General features: G+C 45.8%; 1 protein-coding gene across 1 annotated transcript in view; it reads left to right on the top strand.

Annotated features, from left to right (window-relative positions):
• The window catches only part of LOC120054616 (receptor-type tyrosine-protein phosphatase S-like), a 201,671-nt gene that overhangs the window by 39,546 nt on the left and 140,412 nt on the right, over window positions 1-21,713 (top strand). Inside the window, exon 2 of the mRNA XM_039002094.1 lies at window positions 13,603-13,788. Within this exon, the coding sequence (XP_038858022.1) occupies window positions 13,692-13,788 (97 nt within the window). The 5' untranslated portion in view covers window positions 13,603-13,691. The remainder of the gene's footprint in view (window positions 1-13,602; window positions 13,789-21,713) is intronic.

Below are 21,713 nucleotides of genomic sequence, written 5' to 3'. Positions count from 1 at the left end.
AACGCCAGAGAGCTTGTTTATGAGCAAGGCATGGGGTTCCGAAATCCCTTTTTCTAAAAGCAGTGCTATACCGCACTTCACCTGTGTCTTCTGATTTTTTCCTACCCCCCCCGAAAAAAATCCAAACATCCTTGTGATATTTCCTTTCCAAGCCCTGTCCTTTGGACCTAAACGAGGCAGGAATGGAATGTGTTGGCCCATGCTGTGAAGGAATGCTGTGTAGTATAAACAAAATAACCATTTAAGAGCTTCACCAGCTGCTTGACCCCTCAACTCTGACCCCTCTCTGGAACCTCTCAGTTGGCAACAGAGAAACCAGGGAGGTTTGAGGCTGGGGGGAGGTTCGGGAAGGTGGAGGGGGGTCTCAGGGGAGAAGAGAATGAACTGTGACTTTGAGAGTTACAACGAGGGGTGGTGTGTGTGTGTGTGTGTGTGTGTGTGTGTGTGTGTGTGTGTGTGTGTGTGTGTGTGTGTGTGTGTGTGTGTGTGTGTGTGTGTGTGTGTGCCTACACTAATTGGTGTGCATGTGCAGGTATGCATGTGGGTGTGTATGTGTGTGTGGGCATGTTCATGCCTGCATGGTTTTATGACTTCACTACTGTGTGTGTGTATGTGTCCATGTGCATATGTGCCTGTGTGTGTGTGCGCATATTTTTGACAGTGTTTGGTTTTCGACCCTGAGCGACATTGTGGGGAACACTGGCGGTCTTCATGGCTCCTTACCCACGTGGCCCTGGGCTCCAACAATAACCTTGTGTCTGCCTCTCCAGCCAGCCTCGGCACCACCGCCCTTTACGACAGAGGAGGAGGAACACTGGACACTTGTTATGTAGGAATTCATTAACCCAGGCCATGCCATGGCCGCCCAACCCCTGAACCCCTGACCCTCCCTCCCCCCGCCTTCCCTGGCATCGCCACAAGCCAAGTTACACTCGGGTCATGCGACTCTCTCTCACTCGCTCTACCAACGCTAATTCAGGATCAGAACTTTCCAGAACTCGCCCTACTTGTATATATTCCTGACTCTCCGTGTCAGCCATTTTAGATTTCATCGACAATTTAGAAAGAGAAGATATCCAGGGATATATAGTCATGCTAAATGCTACAAGTCAAGGTTCCTCTTGGTTTGACTGCAGCTGCGGACGAGGGAGGCCCAGGCCAGGTGTTTTCCTGGAATGGTGGGAGGAAAATAGAGGAGAAGGTGACAGGCAGCCACCAACCTAACCTGACCATCTGTCTCTGCTCTTTTATAGAGCCTCGCTGGAGGCAGGAGACACGAGGACTACCCCCCTCTAACTACTCTTCAGCTGACACCTCAAATTAGGCTGTCGGTGAGTCCCAAATGGCACCCCATTCCTTATATAGTGCACTACTTTTAACCAGAGCCCTATGGGCCCTGGTCGAAAGTAGTGCACTATGAAGGGAACATAGTGCCATTCCATTTGGGATGTAGTCTGTGTTGTCTGTCTGTATACAACTCTAAGCACTATTCATTGCCATAACAGTTGCTGCTGTTATTTGCCAGTGCCTATTATCACGCGGTCTCCCTATCACGCTATTGTCAGGCCAAATCAAGCCATTGCGTGCAATGCAAGAGAGATTTGAAACCGAGAGAATCAACAAACAATTACTTCCTGGGAATAGCCTAACTAGCACTGAAGAATTTGTCGCGCTCCCATTGGCGTTGGTCCAAGTCTTCCTCGTGAATGTTAAAGACATGCTCCGGTACTTTGGCGAATAGTAAGTGTTTTTTTAAACCTTCCACTTTTTCATACATGCGTAATCTATGACCAGAATTACGGTTTTACCTGAATTATCCACAAAATCCCTAGTTTGAAATCAACTGTTTTCTGGAAGCTGTGTGGCACCATTTTCCCTACATGTAACCCCACTTGGGCCAGCCCCTTAGCAATTAGAGTGTCAGCCAATGAACTTCCGCCCCTCGCCATTTGAGTGACAGCTAGCAAGACGCACACACAGTAGAGCGTGAGAGAGAGCAATGGCGTGGCGCACATATCAGCACATTTGTGACGTAGTACACCATTTTCGGGAACCACTTTTGGCTGGGTGGGCGCTACTTTCAGAACGACCCTCTAAAAAGTATTGAAACGCGCCAGAGAATCTCTTGAAGGGAAGTAATTGCATGTGTTGAGTCTCTCAGTTTCAAATCTCTCTGCCCGCTAGCTGGCACAGGCATTGAATGGATATGGGCAAGCGGCTTTTGTACAATCCTAAAATATTGATGCTGTAGAGTAGAGTATAATATAATATAATAAAGTATTACAGTATAGAGTAGGAACACTTTATTGTCCACACACTGATAGGAAATTGACGTTGGCCTTACCTTATAAGACATACATGTCATTGTATTTTTTATCCTAACACATACAGTGGGGCAAAAAAGTATTTAGTCAGCCACCAATTGTGCAAGTTCTCCCACTTAAAAAGATGAGAGAGGCCTGTAATTTTCATCATAGGTACACTTCAACTATGACAGACAAAATGAGGAAAAAAATTCCAGAAAATCACATTGTAGGATTTTTAATGAATTTATTTGCAAATTATGGTGGAAAATAAGTATTTGGTCAATAACAAAAGTTTATCTCAATACTTTGTTATATACCCTTTGTTGGCAATGACAGAGGTCAAACGTTTTCTGTAAGTCTTCACAAGGTTTTCACACACTGTTGCTGGTATTTTGGCCCATTCCTCCATGCAGATCTCCTCTAGAGCAGTGATGTTTTGGGGCTGTTGCTGGGCAACACGGACTTTCAACTCCCTCCAAAGATTTTCTATGGGGTTGAGATCTGGAGACTGGCTAGGCCACTCCAGGACCTTGAAATGCTTCTTACGAAGCCACTCCTTCGTTGCCCGGGCGGTGTGTTTGGGATCATTGTCATGCTGAAAGACCCAGCCACGTTTCATCTTCAATGCCCTTGCTGATGGAAGGAGGTTTTTACTCAAAATCTCACGATACATGGCCCTATTCATTCTTTCCTTTACACGGATCAGTCGTCCTGGTCCCTTTGCAGAAAAACAGCCCCAAAGCATGACGTTTCCACCCCCATGCTTCACAGTAGGTATGGTGTTCTTTGGATGCAACTCAGCATTCTTTGTCCTCCAAACACGACGAGTTGAGTTTTTACCAAAAAGTTATATTTTGGTTTCATCTGACCATATGACATTCTCCCAATCTTCTTCTGGATCATCCAAATGCTCTCTAGCAAACTTCAGACGGGCCTGGACATGTACTGGCTTAAGCAGGGGGACACGTCTGGCACTGCAGGATTTGAGTCCCTGGCGGCGTAGTGTGTTACTGATGGTAGGCTTTGTTACTTTGGTCCCAGCTCTCTGCAGGTCATTCACTAGGTCCCCCCGTGTGGTTCTGGGATTTTTGCTCACCGTTCTTGTGATCTTTTTGACCCCACGGGGTGAGATCTTGCGTGGAGCCCCAGATCGAGGGAGATTATCAGTGGTCTTGTATGTCTTCCATTTCCTAATAATTGCTCCCACAGTTGATTTCTTCAAACCAAGCTGCTTACCTATTGCAGATTCAGTCTTCCCAGCCTGGTGCAGGTCTACAATTTTGTTTCTGGTGTCCTTTGACAGCTCTTTGGTCTTGGCCATAGTGGAGTTTGGAGTGTGACTGTTTGAGGTTGTGGACAGGTGTCTTTTATACTGATAACAAGTTCAAACAGGTGCCATTAATACAGGTAATGAGTGGAGGACAGAGGAGCCTCTTAAAGAAGAAGTTACAGGTCTGTGAGAGCCAGAAATCTTGCTTGTTTGTAGGTGACCAAATACTTATTTTCCACCATAATTTGCAAATAAATTCATTAAAAATCCTACAATGTGATTTTCTGGATCTTTTTTTCTCATTTTGTCTAAGTGGGAGAACTTGCACAATTGGTGGCTGACTAAATACTTTTTTGCCCCACTGTATTTGCTTTTCTACTCTAATATGAGTTTCTGCTGTGTAAAGGACCTTCTTGATCATCTTCCCCTAGCTAGGTTGCTAAGCGGTGCTCAAGCAAATCGCTGATGATTTGACCCAAATTGCTGACAAATTAGCAGGCTTATTTCTTTCAATTCAATTTTGAACTTCGAAGAGATGGATGTCCTTGATTAACTAGTATTTATATAGTTCTCTCGCTCGCTTTCTCTCTCTCTCTCTCTCTCTCTCTCTCTCTCTCTCTCTCTCTCTCTCTCTCTCTCTCTCTCTCTCTCTCTCTCTCTCCAATTCAACTCAAGGGGCTTTATTGGCATGGGAAACATATGTTAACAATGCCAAAGCAAATGAAGTAGATCAAATACAAAAGTGTAATAAGCAATAAAAATTAACAGTAAACAGTACACTCACATTACACTCTCTCTCTCTCTCATAGAACCCTGGCCCCATTCAGGAAAATATAATTAAATCCTTTAGTTGATTCAGCGGTGTACAGAGACAGACCTGGACTCAAATACTATTCTGTCTGTGTTTGATTGAGCTTGCCTGACTAATGGACCAATAGAATAGTCCCATAACTGCAAATCCCCGCCCATCTGGCACTCCTGGCAGCCTGGAGAGAAAAAAAGTACTTGGAAGATTTCAAATAGTATTTGAACCCACAATGACAGTAATATTAATGGCACATGCATCTGTATTCACTGTTAGACGTTTTTGCTATCCTCGGTTCTGCTTGTAAATGGATGGGTGGCCTTGACACCTGGACCAGACGCATAGCTCGACACGTCCCCACTCGGGTCGGGCCCGGCTGACACACTGCCATCCCAGGACCCGGTTATACCTAGCGGTGAATAAAGAGGGCCAAAGCTGGGCCGGAATACTAATGAACCAGGAAAGCAGGGATGCTGCTGTAACTGTCAGTTATAGTGACTGGCACTGTATTTGTGTCCCTGTGATAGGATAAATCTCACACACACACACACACAAACATACACACACACGATCACATACATAAACATGCATGCACATACACACCCACACACACACACCGACACATACTGTACGTACACACGCTCGCACACACACACACACAAACACACGGTCACATACATAAACATGTATGGACACACACACACACACACCAGGATTTATTTATACATATCAAGCGACCCCTATCCCAATACCATTTTTTTTTTGTATTCTAATTCAGGGGTTCCCTAATTTTTCCGGCAGTTCCCCTTTTTTTCACATTTGAAATCTGCTTGATTTTGTTTAATATGAGGGACGTACAAAAATGTAGTTGTTTTGAAGCTCATTTCCTTCAGTTCTACATAGGTTAACCTCTACGGGATCGGTTTAGCTAACGTAGGCTAATGTGATTAGCATGAGGTTGTAAGTAACAACAACAAAAAATCCCAGGACATAGACATGTCTGACATGGGCAGGAAGCTCTTGAACGGATATGCAACGGTTCATTTGATCAGTCTAAAACGTTGCATGTACACTGCTGCCATCTAGTGGCCAACATCTAAATTGTGCCTGGGCTGGAATAATTACATTATGGTCTTTCTCTTGTATTTGAAACATGATGGAAACAAAAAAAAACATGTTTTTGGTTTGTGTTATCTTTTACCAGATCTAATGTTTTATATTCTCCTACATTAATTTTACATTTCCACAAACTTCAAAGTGTTTCCTTTCAAGTGGAATCAAGAATATGCATATTCTTGCTACAGGTCCTGAGCTACAGGCAGTTAGATTTGAGTATGTCATTTTAGGCGAACATTTAAAAAAAAGTGTTGGATCCTTAACTTAACAAAACCCATGACATCTTTTAGGCAGACTATTTGATGATGATGATAATAATAATAATAATAATAATAATGGATAAGGAACCGATATCCCTCTTTTGCAAAAAGTGAATAGATCAATTGATAGCGACAGAGTCACACATTGTAAAATATTCATTCCCAAGGAAAGTCCAATTTCTTTGACGTGTCGACTTCAGAATGTTGTAGCTCAGCTTCTGAATGTCATAGAGACAAAGATATCCCCAATCAGCGTAGTGTCTTTCTCTGGCATTTTACCGATTCTTTCTAGCCTGAAGCATCACGGATTTCTGTGTCGTTATAGAGAAGTAAATGCAATCACAGACATTTTTTTTTACCCCTCAAATCAAGGAAGGTCCCGTGAGCCCCCCAGGAAACTTTGGAGCACACAGATGGGGGGCGCAACCCCTGTGTGAGACTCTTTCCAGTTTCTCTCTCAGGCCAATTTCCCCTCCGTCTCACCTGCTTACCATAATCTCGTTGTGTCTTCCTTCTCTCCTTCCCATCTCCTTCCCTCCATCTCCACCTCCATCCCTAACAGTCCCGTTGCCCTCTAAGTCTCGTTTTCTCTCTGGGCGGCTGTCACTTTGAGAGTCATTCTGATGTCTGTCTGTCAGTCTTGGCAGGTTGCCAGTGCTTGACGTTACCCCTTTTGTTAAGTGCTAATGTGTCTCTGTACCCCCTGCCTCCTTCCATGACCGCTGCAGTGTGTCGTAATTCAATGCTACCCATCTATAATGTGTCCTTCCTCGTTCCGCTGCCCGCCCAGGTGATGCTTGTAAGAGCTGGACGGTGACCTCTGCCCTTTGTGATGCTTGTAGGGTAGGGCGACTGGTGAGGAGAAAGCAGAACAGGCGAAGTAAGGATTTTCTCTTGGTGTCGGTGTCTCACCCTCTCTCTCTCCCTATCCCTCTCCCTATCTCTCTCTCCCTCTCTCCTCCCTTCCCCCCTCTCTCTCTCTCTCTCTCTCTCTCTCTCTCGCTCTATTTCCTCTCCTCCCACTCCCTCTCTCTTGCTGCCAAACCAGGCTGTCATAGCAGGGTCAGTCAGAGAGACAGATAGTGTGCCCTCTGTCGTAGACAAAGTGGGCAGTAATAATGCCTACATTTAGGGGTCAGCTCTGCCCAATTCCACGCTGTCACTCTCGCAGACCTTGTGTGCTCAACCTCACTGAGGTTAAGTTAAGAGGGCAGCAAAAGCAGGCCTACCACTTTACTCAGGAATATAACAACTCTGTGTCATATATACCTGCGTTTTTAGCCATTTAAGCAAAGCCTGTATGAAAGAAATTAGACTTCTATCCGCCTTCTGGCGTGTCAAAATGCAGGTTTAAAACATTTGGAACTACGAGCAACTGTCAGCCATTTTGTGTCCTCCTTCCCTCTGAGGGGAAGTGTTTTTATAGTCTCAGCAACAGTGAACCTCTTTTGTCTGGCTGTGGCAACAGGCAAAATCAATACAGAAAAGCCCTAACTCCCGATGAAAGCCCAAGGCCCCAGGAGCTGCTTGGAGGTTGGCTCGGCGGTGGCGCTGAGGTGTCAAGCCAGCGCTCCCCGCCGTCTGAACGCCACTTCTTTGGAGAGACCTGACACAAGAGCAAAGGCTCATGGGAACGCTCCTCCGAGAAAGAGGGTTGTTGTCAGGCAAGGTTATTGGGTATCTTTTAATGAGGTCACTAGAGTCCGTCTGTAGCACCCTACATACGTGAAAGGACCTTCGTCCACCCAGGGTTCCAATTGAGGCTGTGTCTTGTCAATGGCTATTGTGCGGCAGATGGGTCACACGTTGGCGCCAGTGGCTAACGCTACAGCACAGCACAAGGATACGAAGCAATACAACTCTATAGCTGTAGTGTCGGCACTAAGACGCAACAAGACAGTGGGCTTGTAGGAGACATTTCCGTGAAGGTATTATGTCAATTTCAGTCAATCCACGTCGTTTTGCTGTCTGTACTGGAATTGGCGACACTGGGTGGGTGTGTGGAGCATCGAGGGTTAATAGTCTGAGAAGGGCCTTCTTAATGTGCAGGTTTAGCTGTGATGGAGGGACGAGGGATGGGGGGAGTAGGAGACCGTGAGGAAGGAGGGAGGGAGGGAAGGAAGGGGGGACAGACAGCCACACAGGCACTGGCGTTTACAATGATCCATGCACATTAATACGATTCCCACTTAACGTCTGCAATGAAAGCATACTTCTTAAGTATGCGTGCTTATGAGGTAGGGAGAGAGAGGGAAAAGGGTAAACAGAGGGGGGGGTGAATGAGGATGAGCCCGATGGGATTTTTAGCTGAGCCACAGAAGTGCGTGTGCGGGCGCATGTGAAACACACCTATCCTTATGCTTCTTATCATGGTACTGACTGTACGTCGCTCTGGATAAGCGCATCTTCTCAAATGACCGAAATGCAAACACTGGCCTGTTTTGAACGAGGTACACTGTGTTCATGAACACGGCACAGTGCGAGGAGTTAGTCAAGTCAAACATGATGGATGGAGAGCAAATGAGTTACGACAGGAGGAGAACAAGAGAGGCGCAAGAGAGAGAGGAGAGCTTTGATACCCGGAAGCAATAACTCACTGGGCACACACTGGTGGAATCTACGTTGTTTCCGCAACATTTCAATGGAATCACGCTGAGCCGACGTGGAATAGGCGTTGAATTGACGTCTGTTCCCAGAGGGAATTGTGTAGCGTTTACAGTCTTCGAAGCAGATCTTTGTCTGCGGCAGCCGCTAGCTTCACTACAGCTGAAGATGATCTGTGCTCACGGTCTGCATGAATCAAATAAAGACTCCTGAGTTAAATGCTAGCGGGGAAAAGTGGCGGCGCGAAAGCTCACACGCTCAAACGGCGATATTTAGAGTGAGACGTCGCACGCACTCTTTAACAACACCTTTTCATTGTTGACGTAAACAGGGATGAGCGCACACTGGACTTTAGGGAAGGCTGTAAAAAAAAAAAAGAAGAAGAAGTGTCACACTTGCTGAGAATTATCCGTATAGTCAGAGAAGTTTAGAAAGCATCAATCCAGTTTCCATTGGTTATTTTGTCTCCAGACTATTGCGAAGAGCCTAGGAACTGTTTAAAATCATTAAATAGACATCCTTTGTCTTTTAATCAGACAAAATTAGACATCAGTTTGTGCTATTCATTAGATTCGCCTATATAGCTCTCGATACTGTGTTGTTAAGTGGCCCTGTCTGACATTACGTCCCATTTGGTCCAATCAACAAGGTCTTCCTCCGTGCCTCATTGCATTTATTTGCATCACTTCACTTAATGGTTATGTAGCCCCTTTCTCTGGCTGACAACGGGAATTAGATGTTGCTGTCTATCCGGGATGCTTGTGTTTGCCTTGATAGAGTGGTATTCATGTGGTAGTCTAGTCTCGACTCTTGAGTTCTTCTTTTCTGTCAAAGGTCTGGACACACAATCAAGCATTTTTCTCAGACCCCCACACACTGCTCCGCGTCTCCTACTACCCCCATCCTGACCGTACAGTAAACTCACCCAAGACGCCACCACTACTCAACCAAACACACACACACACACTAGCATTATCTTGGCCTCCACAGAGTGAGTTGCTGATGTAGACCCATCTCAGAGCCTCTCAGAGTCCCCATCATGGCAGGTCCATCTTCTGCTCAAGTGAACAACATACACACAACTACACTCATTGTTACCCAATTCTTTCTCTCTCTCTCTCTCGCTCTCCCTGCTACCCTTATCTTTGCCCGCACTGTCCCAGTCTAAGAAGGGTGGTTGTCCTGCACACCACACACACACACACACACACCCCACCCTGTTGCCCTGTCTGCAGTAGTCCCTGGAGGATCAACAACCCCTGTGCTGTTTCATAATCACCCGGTGGCGTCGCTTTGAACCAGCTCAGCTAAGCTAGCGTCCTGTTGCGCAAGGAGGGGGGGGGGGGGGTCATGGATAGAATATGGATGCTGCGCTGGAACAACATTTTACACGGGGGAGCTAAACTAGCACCAACATTGAACTTTATTCAGGACAACAGGCCTAAGGAATGTGTTATTTAAAGCCGCACACATCAAAAGTAGCTGTCTCCCCGTGAGTTGGTTATCGGTGGTTAAGGCTGTGCGTGTGTGTGTATGTGTGTGCTGTGCACGGTAACCTGATGCAAGATCCGCTCGTCTTGGAGAGACATGTTTTTCTGGCCCCTCGGGCGGAGAGATGTTGTTTTTTCTCATTAATGTTATTTCACATCTTTTCACAGTGTTTGTGTGTGTGTGTGTGTGTGTGTGTGTGTACGTGTGTGTGTGTGCATCTCCATTTGTGTATGTGTAAGTGCACATGCTTGAGTGTATTTCCACGCTGTGCTTTGGCTCCTGCTCTCTCCCTGCCGGCTTTGACTTGGTCCTCCCCTTCTTGTCTTTACCCATAATTCTCGTCTCCAGACCGAGTCTAATATGTTAGCATCAATAATGCATGGTGAAGTGCTGGATTAGGAGGCTTTGCGTGTCAGAGAGAGCATCCCTGATTGCTACTGACTGCTGCAGAAACCCCAGAAACACAGCGGCCATCTTGGCTCTCCAAGGTGGTGTGAGGGAATGAGAGGCATTGAGAGACAGGGAGAGTGAAACTTGGTCCAGTGGAGAAAGATACATATCTGAAATATAGCGGTCTGTATTGGTCAGCTGTTGAGTGTATGTGTTTGTTTCTGGATTTTATTATTACTGTATGTGATAGATTCGAGTCCGTCAGGGACAAGAGCCTTCTGGAGATGGTTACAAAGCTCGATAATTCATTTTTTTATTTAATTTAATTTCACCTTTATTTAACCAGGTAGGCCAGTTAAGAGCAAGTTCTCATTTGCAACTGCGACCTGGCCAAGATAAAGCATTTCATGCAGGACCCTGGATATCTTGCATTTAGCATGTTAACGGTTCTCAGACGCCTGGCCATTTGGACTCTTTCTAAATCAGAGTTAGGCTATTGTGTAGCCAGTGAAAACATATACTTATAGGACAGTTGAAGTCAGTGCAATGCTAGTGTTAGCGATTAGCGCTCATGTTGTTACAGACACAAGTGCGAGTCAGACTAGTAGGCCAAATATGTCAATGAGCTAGCAATTTGCGCTCCTATCCCAATAAAACATAATACAAGCATATATTGTGAAATGAGTTGCCAATACCGTCCTAATACAAGAAAAACCTTCCCGGAGCTACTCAAGGACAAATCTGAAACAAAGTGAAATGTGAGCGTTAGCCGCTAGCTAGCGATTAACGGTTTCCACTCCACCTGCGCTCGATGAAGCAGTTTGCGGCAAGGTTTTACCAATCGATGGGTGTGAGCATCACTTGACTGTGAAGCACTGTTCACCTCTCCTCCAGCTCCACGGGGGAAGCCGTGGCTACTTTTAGCAGAGCTCCTCCTCTCCTCTTCTCCCGGCGAGGTGCTAGTAGCCAGAGAAGTGCTGCGCTGCTGTGCTTCAACCACCCGACCATGAGTGTGCGAGTGTGATTCTCGTGTCTCTATGGACAGCTGCAAGTCTACACACAACGCTAGTCATTGTGGAATTGTGGAGTCCTGATTTCTAGGTATTGTCTATGTCGTTTTTGAGATATTATCGTTCTATTATCCGTCTTTCATTTGAAGTGTGTGTCTGTGTGTGTGTGCATGTACGTCGTGTGTTCTCGTGTCTGCGCGTTTGTTCTCGTGTGAGCCTGTGTATGTGATCAGGTTGCTCAGGTGATGATACTTCTCCACAACAATAGGCCATTTTGCATTGTAACCTGAGCCTGGGGGCAGAGAGCCAGCTCAGGGGGAGCGCAATAAATCACTACCCCACACAATGTCTACTTCCTACGGGCTTCAGACAGGCGAGGCTCAGCCTCCTGCTGGAGAGATCCAGAAACACGGTGCAACCCCCCCCCCCCCTCCCACCGTTTACATCTAGAACAATAAGCCACGGCAAACCATCCCCCTCCACACCTCCATAACCCCCCCCCCCCCACCCCTCTCATTACCTCTCCCTATCCCTTTCTCTAACTGACATCACCTGCCCTGAAGTAGAAAAAAAACAACACAAGACTGTTTCTCAACACAAACAAGAAAGAGGAGAGGGAAGAAGAATGCTAGAAGCGTGTACTGAGAGTGTGTGTGTTGAGCGATGAGCTCAGGTTCTGACGGCCCCCAGTCTTTGGCGCGGAGAGCCACAAAAGGCCCATTGTTGGAGCTAAGGAGCTCTGCCGACTCGACTCCTCCCCGGAGTGTGTGTGCTTACGCTGTGTGTACGTGTGTGTGTGTGTGTATGAGTCTCGAAGTGTGTGTGTGTATGTGGGTGTGCCCGCTTGCTCGTGTGTCTGTCTGTGTGCGTGGGTATCTCCATGTGTGTATGTGTGTGTGGAGGGATGGGCCCTGCGGCTAGGCGGGTGAAGACTTGGCAGGCGGTGTGGCGTGTCGTCTGGGGTGCCGGGTTACACGGCAAGTATAGCTGCGGCCTGCCTGACTGGAGGTGTGTATTGCAAAACAATCCTCCCTCAAGCTACGTTCACGTGGCTGAAAGAAAAGAGACATCAGGGTTGTCCCGTTGGAAGTGGAACACTGAGTACTTTTAATGGCATCTGATGCACAGTGAATGTTTTGTGGTCACACAGCAGTTGAGGATTGACCACATGAATGACTACACCAATGGGTAATTGGAAGAGGTGGTCAACCCAGTGGTAGTGGTTATTTTGATGTCTCCAAACATTTTAGAACCCCACAGAACTAGTCTGGAACTTTTAGAACCTTCGCAGCTCCAAAATGGCAGTTGTTACCAAGCCCCATTCTGTCTACCAAGCACAGCATCTCAGTGTACACACACACACACACACACACACACACACACACACACACACACACACACACACACACACACACACACACACACACACACACACACACACACACACACACACACACACACACACACACACACACACACACACACCAGGTATTCAGCCTCCTCTCCATTCATGTCATGGATCCTGAAAAATCACTCATCTCTCTCCTCTCTCTCTCTCTCTTCCCCTCTGTGTTCTCTTAATTCCTCCTCTTTTAATTAAAGTGTGTAACTGTGCTCGGGCATTAAACGTGGCAGACATATCAACGAGGGCCCACTTGCTGGGCGCCACCGCCGTGCGCACACAGGGGATCCGTGCCAAATGGCGTCCTATTACACTTATAGTGCACTTCTTTTGATCACGGCCCGTAACTCGCCAGTTAAAAGTAGTGCACTTCGAAGGGTATAGGGTGCCCTTCAGGACACATGTGGGGATTAATGGCAATTTGACTAAAACAAAGACACGCTGTCTGAAATATCGGCGGGTACCCCCATAATTACACAATGTGCCGATAAGCAAATAATGACAAGATCGAGAGATTAAAGCCCCAGCTAATTATGAGATGTGAAAAGCAGTTTATTAGGATAGGGGCAGAACAGCTCTGGAGATGGTTTCCTGCTTCCTTGCCACTCTCAGTCTATGTGACGGTGGTGTGTGTCTTGTCATAAATGCTGTCCATGCATATGAGCCTTGTGTTGTCTAGCTAGCAACACAGCTGATAGGAACATGTATGGTAATGTATGCTCAGCAGTGTGCATTTACTGACACAATGGTGACCTTCAGAGAGGAAGTAGAGGTTTGGAATTTATCCATTGTTGAACAAAGTAAAGATTCGTGTGTTGTATGCGACCGGGATGTGTGTGTGTGACATCACCTCAGGCTTTGAAGCAGACTCCCTTTTAAAACGCTTGAATGCTCACTTGGCGACATCCTAGCTCATCATCTCCTCTCTTCCTCTCCTCCTCCCTGCAGAGTGCCAAGACGTCCTGTGTGAAGACCCCAGCCTCCTTCTTGTGGGGCCTCGGCTCTCCAGCCAGGTCAAAAGTCGCCCCCGGAACAAGATGGCCGCCGGCGGTCCACCCTGCCTTTCTCTGCCGGCCCTGCTGCCCCTCTGCGCTCTGTTGCTCTGTTTGCTGTTCACTGGCTCCCATGCCCTATGTGAGTACTACTATAATATTTGTGTGTGTGTGTGTGTGTGTGTGTGTGTGTGTGTGTGTGTGTGTGTGTGTGTGTGTGTGTGTGTGTGTGTGTGTGTGGTGTGTGTGTGTGTGGGTGGGAAAGGTATAGTTTGTGTGTGTGAGAGAACGTGTATACTGTATGTCTTGAGGGCTATTCACAATGCTGGGCCGAACCGAGCCATTCTAAACCATGCTGTACTGAGCCGGCCTGATTATGCATCCACCATAGTTGCTGGAACCGGGCTGAAAAGGACCATGTGGATAGAAAATATGTGGAACTTCACAGTTTGGTTTTGGTCAGCACTATAGTGTAGAAATCATATGAATGTCACATTGTTTTTCAAATCCAATGCACTTTCAGTTTTTTTACTGGGACATCACCTACGTTCCGAGTTTGAGTTGACTTTTTGACCTATTTAATGTGTTTTTCACTTTAATTAATGACATGTTGTGCGTCAGATGTTGTATGTCTGTCTATCTGTCCATCTGTCACGGATCCCTCCGGAACTTTCCTTGCGCACACCTGGCCCCTATTCCCACTGATTATACTTGTATATATGTGCCTTTTGTTTTATTGTTACAATGTCCATTGGTGCATGTGAGTACCTGTGCTATGTGTTTTGGGCTTTCGTGCCCTTGTGGATTACGCAGATGATTACGGGTCTCGTCCCGTGTGATAATCATTGTGCACTAGTGTTATTTATTTCGAGGTACTCCCCGCTCTTTTGTTTTGGGTTCTACCTTGTGTTTTGTTACGTGTCGGTTTGGTCTTCGTCCCCGTGCCTTTACACGGGACGCCGTAATTTGGGCCTTAATTTAAAAAACTATTACGCATTACTGCGCCTGTCTCCCGAATCATTGATACCAGCGTGACACTACCTGTATGTCGTCCCATCTCTCACCATACAATGGCTTTGTCCCAAATGGCACCCAATTCACTATGGGCCCTGGTCAAAAGCACTGTACTACATAGGGCATAAGGTGCCATTTGTGACGTAACACCATCGCTCCTCCGATTTTCAATATCGTCGGCTCTCTTATCCCGAAACTCCCCGTTCGGATTTGTTCTGCACCATTTCTCCGCTAAGATGGATTTAGAGACGCATTAGGAAAACAAAACAAAGGGAGTGCAGAGAGAAATAAAAGAGGGAGAGATGGAGGGAGAAGAGAGACACTTTCTCGCTGTTCACAGTGTTTAAATCCAGTTGAGTCAGTGTACGGCTGGGAGGGTCTGTGGTGTGTGTGTGTGTGTGTGTTTGTGTGTGTGTGACTGCATGACAATGTGTCACATTCTGGTCCTCTTCCTCCCTCCCTCTCCTCTTCCTCCCTCTCCTCTTCCATCTCCTTTTCTTTCCCCAATATTCTACTCATCTCTTCTCTGTCTTTTTTTGTTGTTGCTTGTTTTGTGTGTGTATGTTTGAGCGTGCGTGCGTGCATGGTAACACAGTACATGATAGAATGCATACAGTCTCTACAGCGTATAGAGAGTTGTCTGAGTATCTGTTAACGATTGGTCCTTTTGCTCTTTGTGTCTGTTTTTTGTTCTGTGGCCAGTGTCTGGAGTAGAGACTGATGACACACTCACGCCATAGGCTGATGTATATCTATCACTCCTCGTGTCTGGAATCAGTCCCTGTCTATCTACCTGTCTGTCCACAACTTGATCTATTGTTGCCTCTCCTCCTTACTTCTTTCCCCCTCTCATTCACTCATTCACTTTGTTGAGTGTGTGCTGTTTAAATAGCTGGGAGAGAGGATCATGCACACACACACACACACACACACACACACACACACACACACACACACACACACACACACACACACACACACACACACACACACACATTATCTCTTCCTCACACACATATACAGCTGAAATCGGAAGTTTACATACACTTAGGTTGGAGTCATTAAAACTAGTTTTTCAACCACACCACAAATTTCTTGTTAACAAACTATAGTTTTGGCAAGTCGGTTAGGACATCTACTTTGTGCATGACACAAGTAATTTTTCCAACAATTGTTTACAGACAGATTATTTCACTTATATCACAATATCACAATTATTTCACTGTATCACAATTCCAGTGGGTCAGAAGTTTACATACACTAAGTTCACTGTGCCTTTAAACAGCTTGGAAAATTCCAGAAAATTATGTCATGGCTTTAGAAGCTTCTGATAGGCTAATTGACATCATTTGAGTCAATTGGAGGTGTACCTGTGGATGTATTTCGAGGCCTACCTTCAAACTCAGTGCCTCTTTGCTTGACATCATGGGAAACAAAATTGTAGACCCCCACAAGGCTGGTTCAGCAATTTCCAAACGCCTGAAGGTACCACGTTCATCTGTACAAACAATAGTACACAAGTATAAACACCATGGGACCACGCAGCCGTCACACCGCTCAGGAAGGAGACGCATTCTGTCTCCTAGAGATTAATGTACTTTTGTGCGAAAAGTGCAAATCAATCCCAGAACAACAGCAAAGGACCTTTTGAAGATGCTGGAGGAAACAGGTACAAAAGTATCTATATCCACAGTTAAACGAGTCCTATATCGACATAACCTGAAAGGCTGCTCAGCAAGGAAGAAGCCACTGCTCCAAAACCGCTATAAAAAATCCAGACTACAGTTTGCAACTGCACATGGGGACAAAGATTGTACTTTTTGGAGAAATGTCCTCTGGTCTGATGAAACAAAAATAGAACTGTTTGGCCATAATGACCATCGTTATGTTTGGAGGAAAAAGGGGGATGCATGCAAGCCGAAGAACACCATCCCAACCGTGAAGCACGGGGGTGGCAGCATCAGGTTGTGGGAGTGCTTTGCTGCAGGAGGGACTGGTGCACTTCACAAAATAGATGGCATCATGAGGGAGGAAAATTATGTGGATATATTGAAGCAACATCTCAAGACATCAGTCAGGAAGTTAAAGCTGGGTCACAAATGGGTCTTCCAAATGGACAATGACCCCAAGCATACTTTAAAAGTTATTGTAGGAAGCTTGTGGAAGGCTACCCAAAACGTTTGAATCAAGTTAAACAATTTAAAGGCAAAGCTACCAAATACTAATTGAGTGTATATAAACTGCTGACCCACTGGGAATGTGATGAAAGAAATAAAAGCTGAAATAAATCATTCTCTCTACTATTATTCTGACATTTCACATTCTTAAAATAATGTGGTGATCCTAACTGACCTAAGACAGGGAATTTTTACTAGGATTAAATGTCACGAATTGTGAAAAACTGAGTTTAAATGTATTTGGCTAATGTGTATGTAAACTTCCAACTTCAACTGTACATGCACAAACACACACAAACATCCCTCCATCTCTTTCTTTTCTCTATCTTTCTCCTTTTTGCAATTTGTCAGTATGGAGATTCTGCCCCATTTCATCAGGTTCCAGCAGCGGATATGATAGCTCTCTTTGTCAACCTCTCTGTCTCTCTCAGCCTCCTCCTTCTCCATCACTCCGTCGCTTATGGAGCAGAGCTTTTGTATTCAACCCTCCTAATAATGCACGGCAGTCTCTTAGCAGGCAGCGCGCACACACACACACACACACACACACACACACACACACACACACACACACACACACACACACACACACACACACACACACACACACACACACCACCTCCCTCAACCCCCAACCTCTAATCACACTTCCCACAATGCCCCCGATCCACCAGGCTCACCGGCCCCCCTCGTGGTCCTGTTAGCAGTAAACAGGCACACACAAACACACACACGCACATTCACATTCAGGTACATGCTTTCTCATACACATAAATATGCACACTGAGGTGGACATAAAAAAAACTTAGACACACACAGTCCATCCATCTCGCCGTCTCTCTCCCTCCTCTGATTGCTGGATGAGATTGGATCCAGCCACCACACCTCTCCCACTGATTGACAGAGCTACCCCCACCCTCCCCCTCTTTTCTGTTTTGTCTCACTCCTGTTTTTCTCCCCCCTGCCTCGTTTAAGCAATCTGTCTGTCGCTCCCTCCATCTCTCTACCTCTCTCCTCCCAACCCTTTTTGTTTCGATGCACCTGTGGGCTTAATGTGTGATGAAGCCTGACACATGCACGCACGCACGCACGCACACACACACACACACACACACACACACACACACACACACACACACACACACACACACACACACACACACACACACACACACACACACACACACACACACACACCCCAGAGTGGCCCAGGGGTGCAGTCATCCAACTTTATTTTCTCCCACCTGCTCATCGTGGGGGGACGAAGAGCCTCACATTAGTCTCTCCTCCCTCCCTCTCTCTCTCTCTCTCTCTCTCTCTCTCTCTCTCTCTCTCTCTCTCTCTCTCTCTCTCTCTCTCTCTCTCTCTCTCTCTGTCTCTGTCTCTGTCTCTCTCTCTCTCCTCCCTCCCTCTGTCTCTCTCTGTCTCTCTGTCTCTCTCTCTCTCTCTCTCTCTCTCTCTCTCTCTCTCTGTGTCTCTCTCTTGCTCTCACCATCAACACCTCCTACCCCCTCTCCCCCTCCCTCTGTCTGTCTGTCTGTCTGTCTGTCTGTCTCTCTCTCTCTCGCTCTCTCGCTCTCTCTCACTCTCACCATCCACACCTCCTACCCCCCCCCTCTCTCTCTCTCTCTCTTTCCATCAACACCTCCCACTCTCTTGTTCTCTCTCTCTCACACGCAGAGCACGTGGATGTCACCTCATCAAAGGGGGGCCTGTGCTAAAAGCATGATGTCATTCTCCCCCCTCCCTTTCCCTTTCTCTCCCCCTCCCTCGCTACTCCTTTCACTCTCATAAATCACAACCGAGGAGGAGATGTTTTTAATCAGAAAGGGAAAAAAGGCTGTTGAATAAATCTAGCTACCCCGCTGTAATAAAGCGTTGGTTTATATCACTGTGTGTGTGTGTGTGTAACCCCCTGCTGACAGCCTTGTTGGGAAAAGAGCATAGCGGTCCCTCATCTTCTAAATTGCCTGTGTACTAGAGGAGATTGTGGGGTCACCTAGCAAAACAAGCGGGTCACTCCGCTCAATTGACCAATCACAAGCTCTGCTCCTTGTTTTTGCGCTTCAAATTCAGAGAAATGGATGCATGTTTGGTCGACGCGTGTTTTTTGTTCTGTTTGTGTTTGTGTGCGCGTGTGTTTCCTCAGATCTGATCCCTGCAGGGTGGGACTACCCTCTTCCTTTCCAAAAGGGGCGGCGTCCTGATTCCCACATTTCTCGATTCCTGCACACACACACGCTATTTAAAGGCCCTGTCCCTCCGTCCAGGGTGTGTCAGTGTGTCTAACCACAGCACCCAGGGCCACCATTATCCTTCCGTCCGTCTCGTCCAAAAACAGCCCGACTGCCAGACACCACGGGCGACAGTGCCGTCGTCCAGAAATAGCCGAACAACTGGCTGCACAGTCGTATTTGTTCTTCTGCGGTCAGTTGCTCCGCCTCCCTCCCCCATAAAAAGCGCCTCTTCCCCTTCTACTCTGGACGGCTCGTCAATTCCCCAACAATATTGAGCAACGAATGAGGCCCTCTACTCCAACCAATGTTAACATTTTCTTGGAATGTATATATACAGTATTATATACATAAACATATGGGTATAAGTACAATGTTACTGTTCCATGAAAAAATGTTTCTAGTCAGCATATCTCATTTTTGGGAGAGTACAAGTGCTTTTTTTGTGTGAAACAAGCAAGGACAATTGAAAACTGTGATGTTTATTTGCGACGTTTATTTATGCCCCCTGTCCTCTGTGCAATTTACTTAAGAGTGGCTGTGCTAGCCTAGTGTTCTGGCTGGACCGCCTAATTGTAATTGACTAGAGCCCAAAGTGATGGGGGGGGGGGGGGGCGGTGTTCAATGATTTATTTTCCTTTGAAGTTGCCAAGTGAAACATTTCAGGCCCCTTAGGCAGGAGAGAGTCATTTTCTGGTATTCTCACTCTCCACCCTATTCCTCGTATAGTTTTGTGTTAAATTGTTGTTTAACCATTCACAGGCCAGTTACGCATACACTGTTAGTAACTATCAGCATTTAGTGATGTTGACTTCTAATGTTGTTATGTGGTACATCATGTATTGCAGAACACACATGTCCTTGTCGACACAGTGGGTGCAACTCTGTTGCTTCGTCTTATGAGCACCGAAGCTTATTCTGCCCTTTTTCCGAGGACCGTGTCTAGACTTGACATTTCGTGCAGCTTTTTCGAATTCTGATCATGGGAGTTCTGATCATGGGAGTTCTGATCATGGGAGTTCTGATCATGGAGTTCTGATCATGGGAGTTCTGATCATGGAGTTCTGATCATGGGAGTTCTGATCATGGAGTTCTGATCATGGAATTCAGAACACATCGTGCATCTACGCCTACATTTAAATGTGTCTAGCATGTCCACATTGTGTCTGGATTCCCTTGTCTTGGCTGTGTGCTTCGGGTCATTGTCCTGTTGAAAGATGAACCTTTGCCCCAGTCTGAGGTCGGGTTCTTGGTCACCTCCCTGACCAAGGCCCTTCTCCCCCGATTGCTCAGTTTGGCCGGGTGGCCAGCTCTAGAAGGAGTCTTGGTGGTTCTAAACTTCTTCCATTTAAGAATGATGGAGGCCACTGTGTTCTTGGGGACCTTTAATGCTGCAGACATTTTTTTTGTACCCTTCCCCAGATCTGTGCCTCGACACAATCCTGTCTCGGAGCTCTACGGACAATTTCTTCTACCTCATGGCTTAAAAAAAAATACGTTTTACCCCCTTTTCTCCCCAATTTTGTGATATTTAATGACATTTTTTTTTTACCATTTTTACAATCTTTTAAACTTCAATTGGTTACCTTTTAAATGTGTGGCCAATTGTTCCTAGAGCCACAGTCTACAATATTTTTCTCCAGCCTAGCCTTAACACAATTGTTCAAACTAATCAACTAATTATGATATTCAATCTAGACTGGGGACTTCATCATTAAGAGACAGTTGTCTACTAGTGGTCTCTTCTTCCTGACTCAGGTGTATAAGGCTTGGGTGGAAGAAAAGCAACATAAATGCCTAATATGACAATTCATATTATTTTTCCATCATTTATTATTGTCAACTTACATCTCAAAGCTATGCATGCAATAAGCCTTGACCTGGTGCACACATATTTCTCTGTTCTCAGTTTGATTGAACGCCTTAGTCGGTCTTTTTGCCTCGTAACTGATCGTTTCTAGAAAGAGAGAAGGGACAACACATGATCAAGATGTGCTAGCTACTAGTTTAAAGAAATGAAATATGTAATTGTTACAACGAATGACTGTATGAGCTACATTTATGAAAGCAATACATCCGTTTACTTACCTTATCAGTCTTGAAGTATCATTTATCACATAAAAATCGTGTTATGAGTGAGTGCACCACAAACATATTTCCAGGGTGTTGATGCAGCCGCCTCCTAAGATAGCCTCATGGTAGGGGAAGGGTATCCATCTGCAAAATTGAAGTCTTGCTTTGATGTCAAGTCGGCTCATATTGTTGCTACCTTAGCTGTGGTGCTAGCTAACATGCTACTGAAAATTGACAGTAGCATATTAACATGCATATTCGTATTAAAAGACCCCAACGTATTCACCTAAAAAAAATGTGTTTAGGCAAATCATTAATTACCTAGCTAGCTATCACATTAATTGTGCAAAAATATGATAGCTAAGCGCTAGCCAGTCAGTGGGGCTGACAGATTGAAACTGGTATCAACAAAATGTATTTCACTCTATCCCATAAAACATGACATTGATAACTGGATATCAATTAGCTAACACCATTGCAATGTTTATTAGGAAGTTTAATTAATAAGTTAGATACTCACAGGACAACTTTGGTAGATAGCTAGCTTGGTTTCCATTTTCCAACTGTTT

This window comes from Salvelinus namaycush, chromosome 10, assembly GCF_016432855.1.
Source record: "Salvelinus namaycush isolate Seneca chromosome 10, SaNama_1.0, whole genome shotgun sequence".
Taxonomy (NCBI): domain Eukaryota; kingdom Metazoa; phylum Chordata; class Actinopteri; order Salmoniformes; family Salmonidae; genus Salvelinus; species Salvelinus namaycush.
Note: the sequence above shows the minus strand (reverse complement) of the source record. Positions and strands in the feature narration are given on the sequence as shown.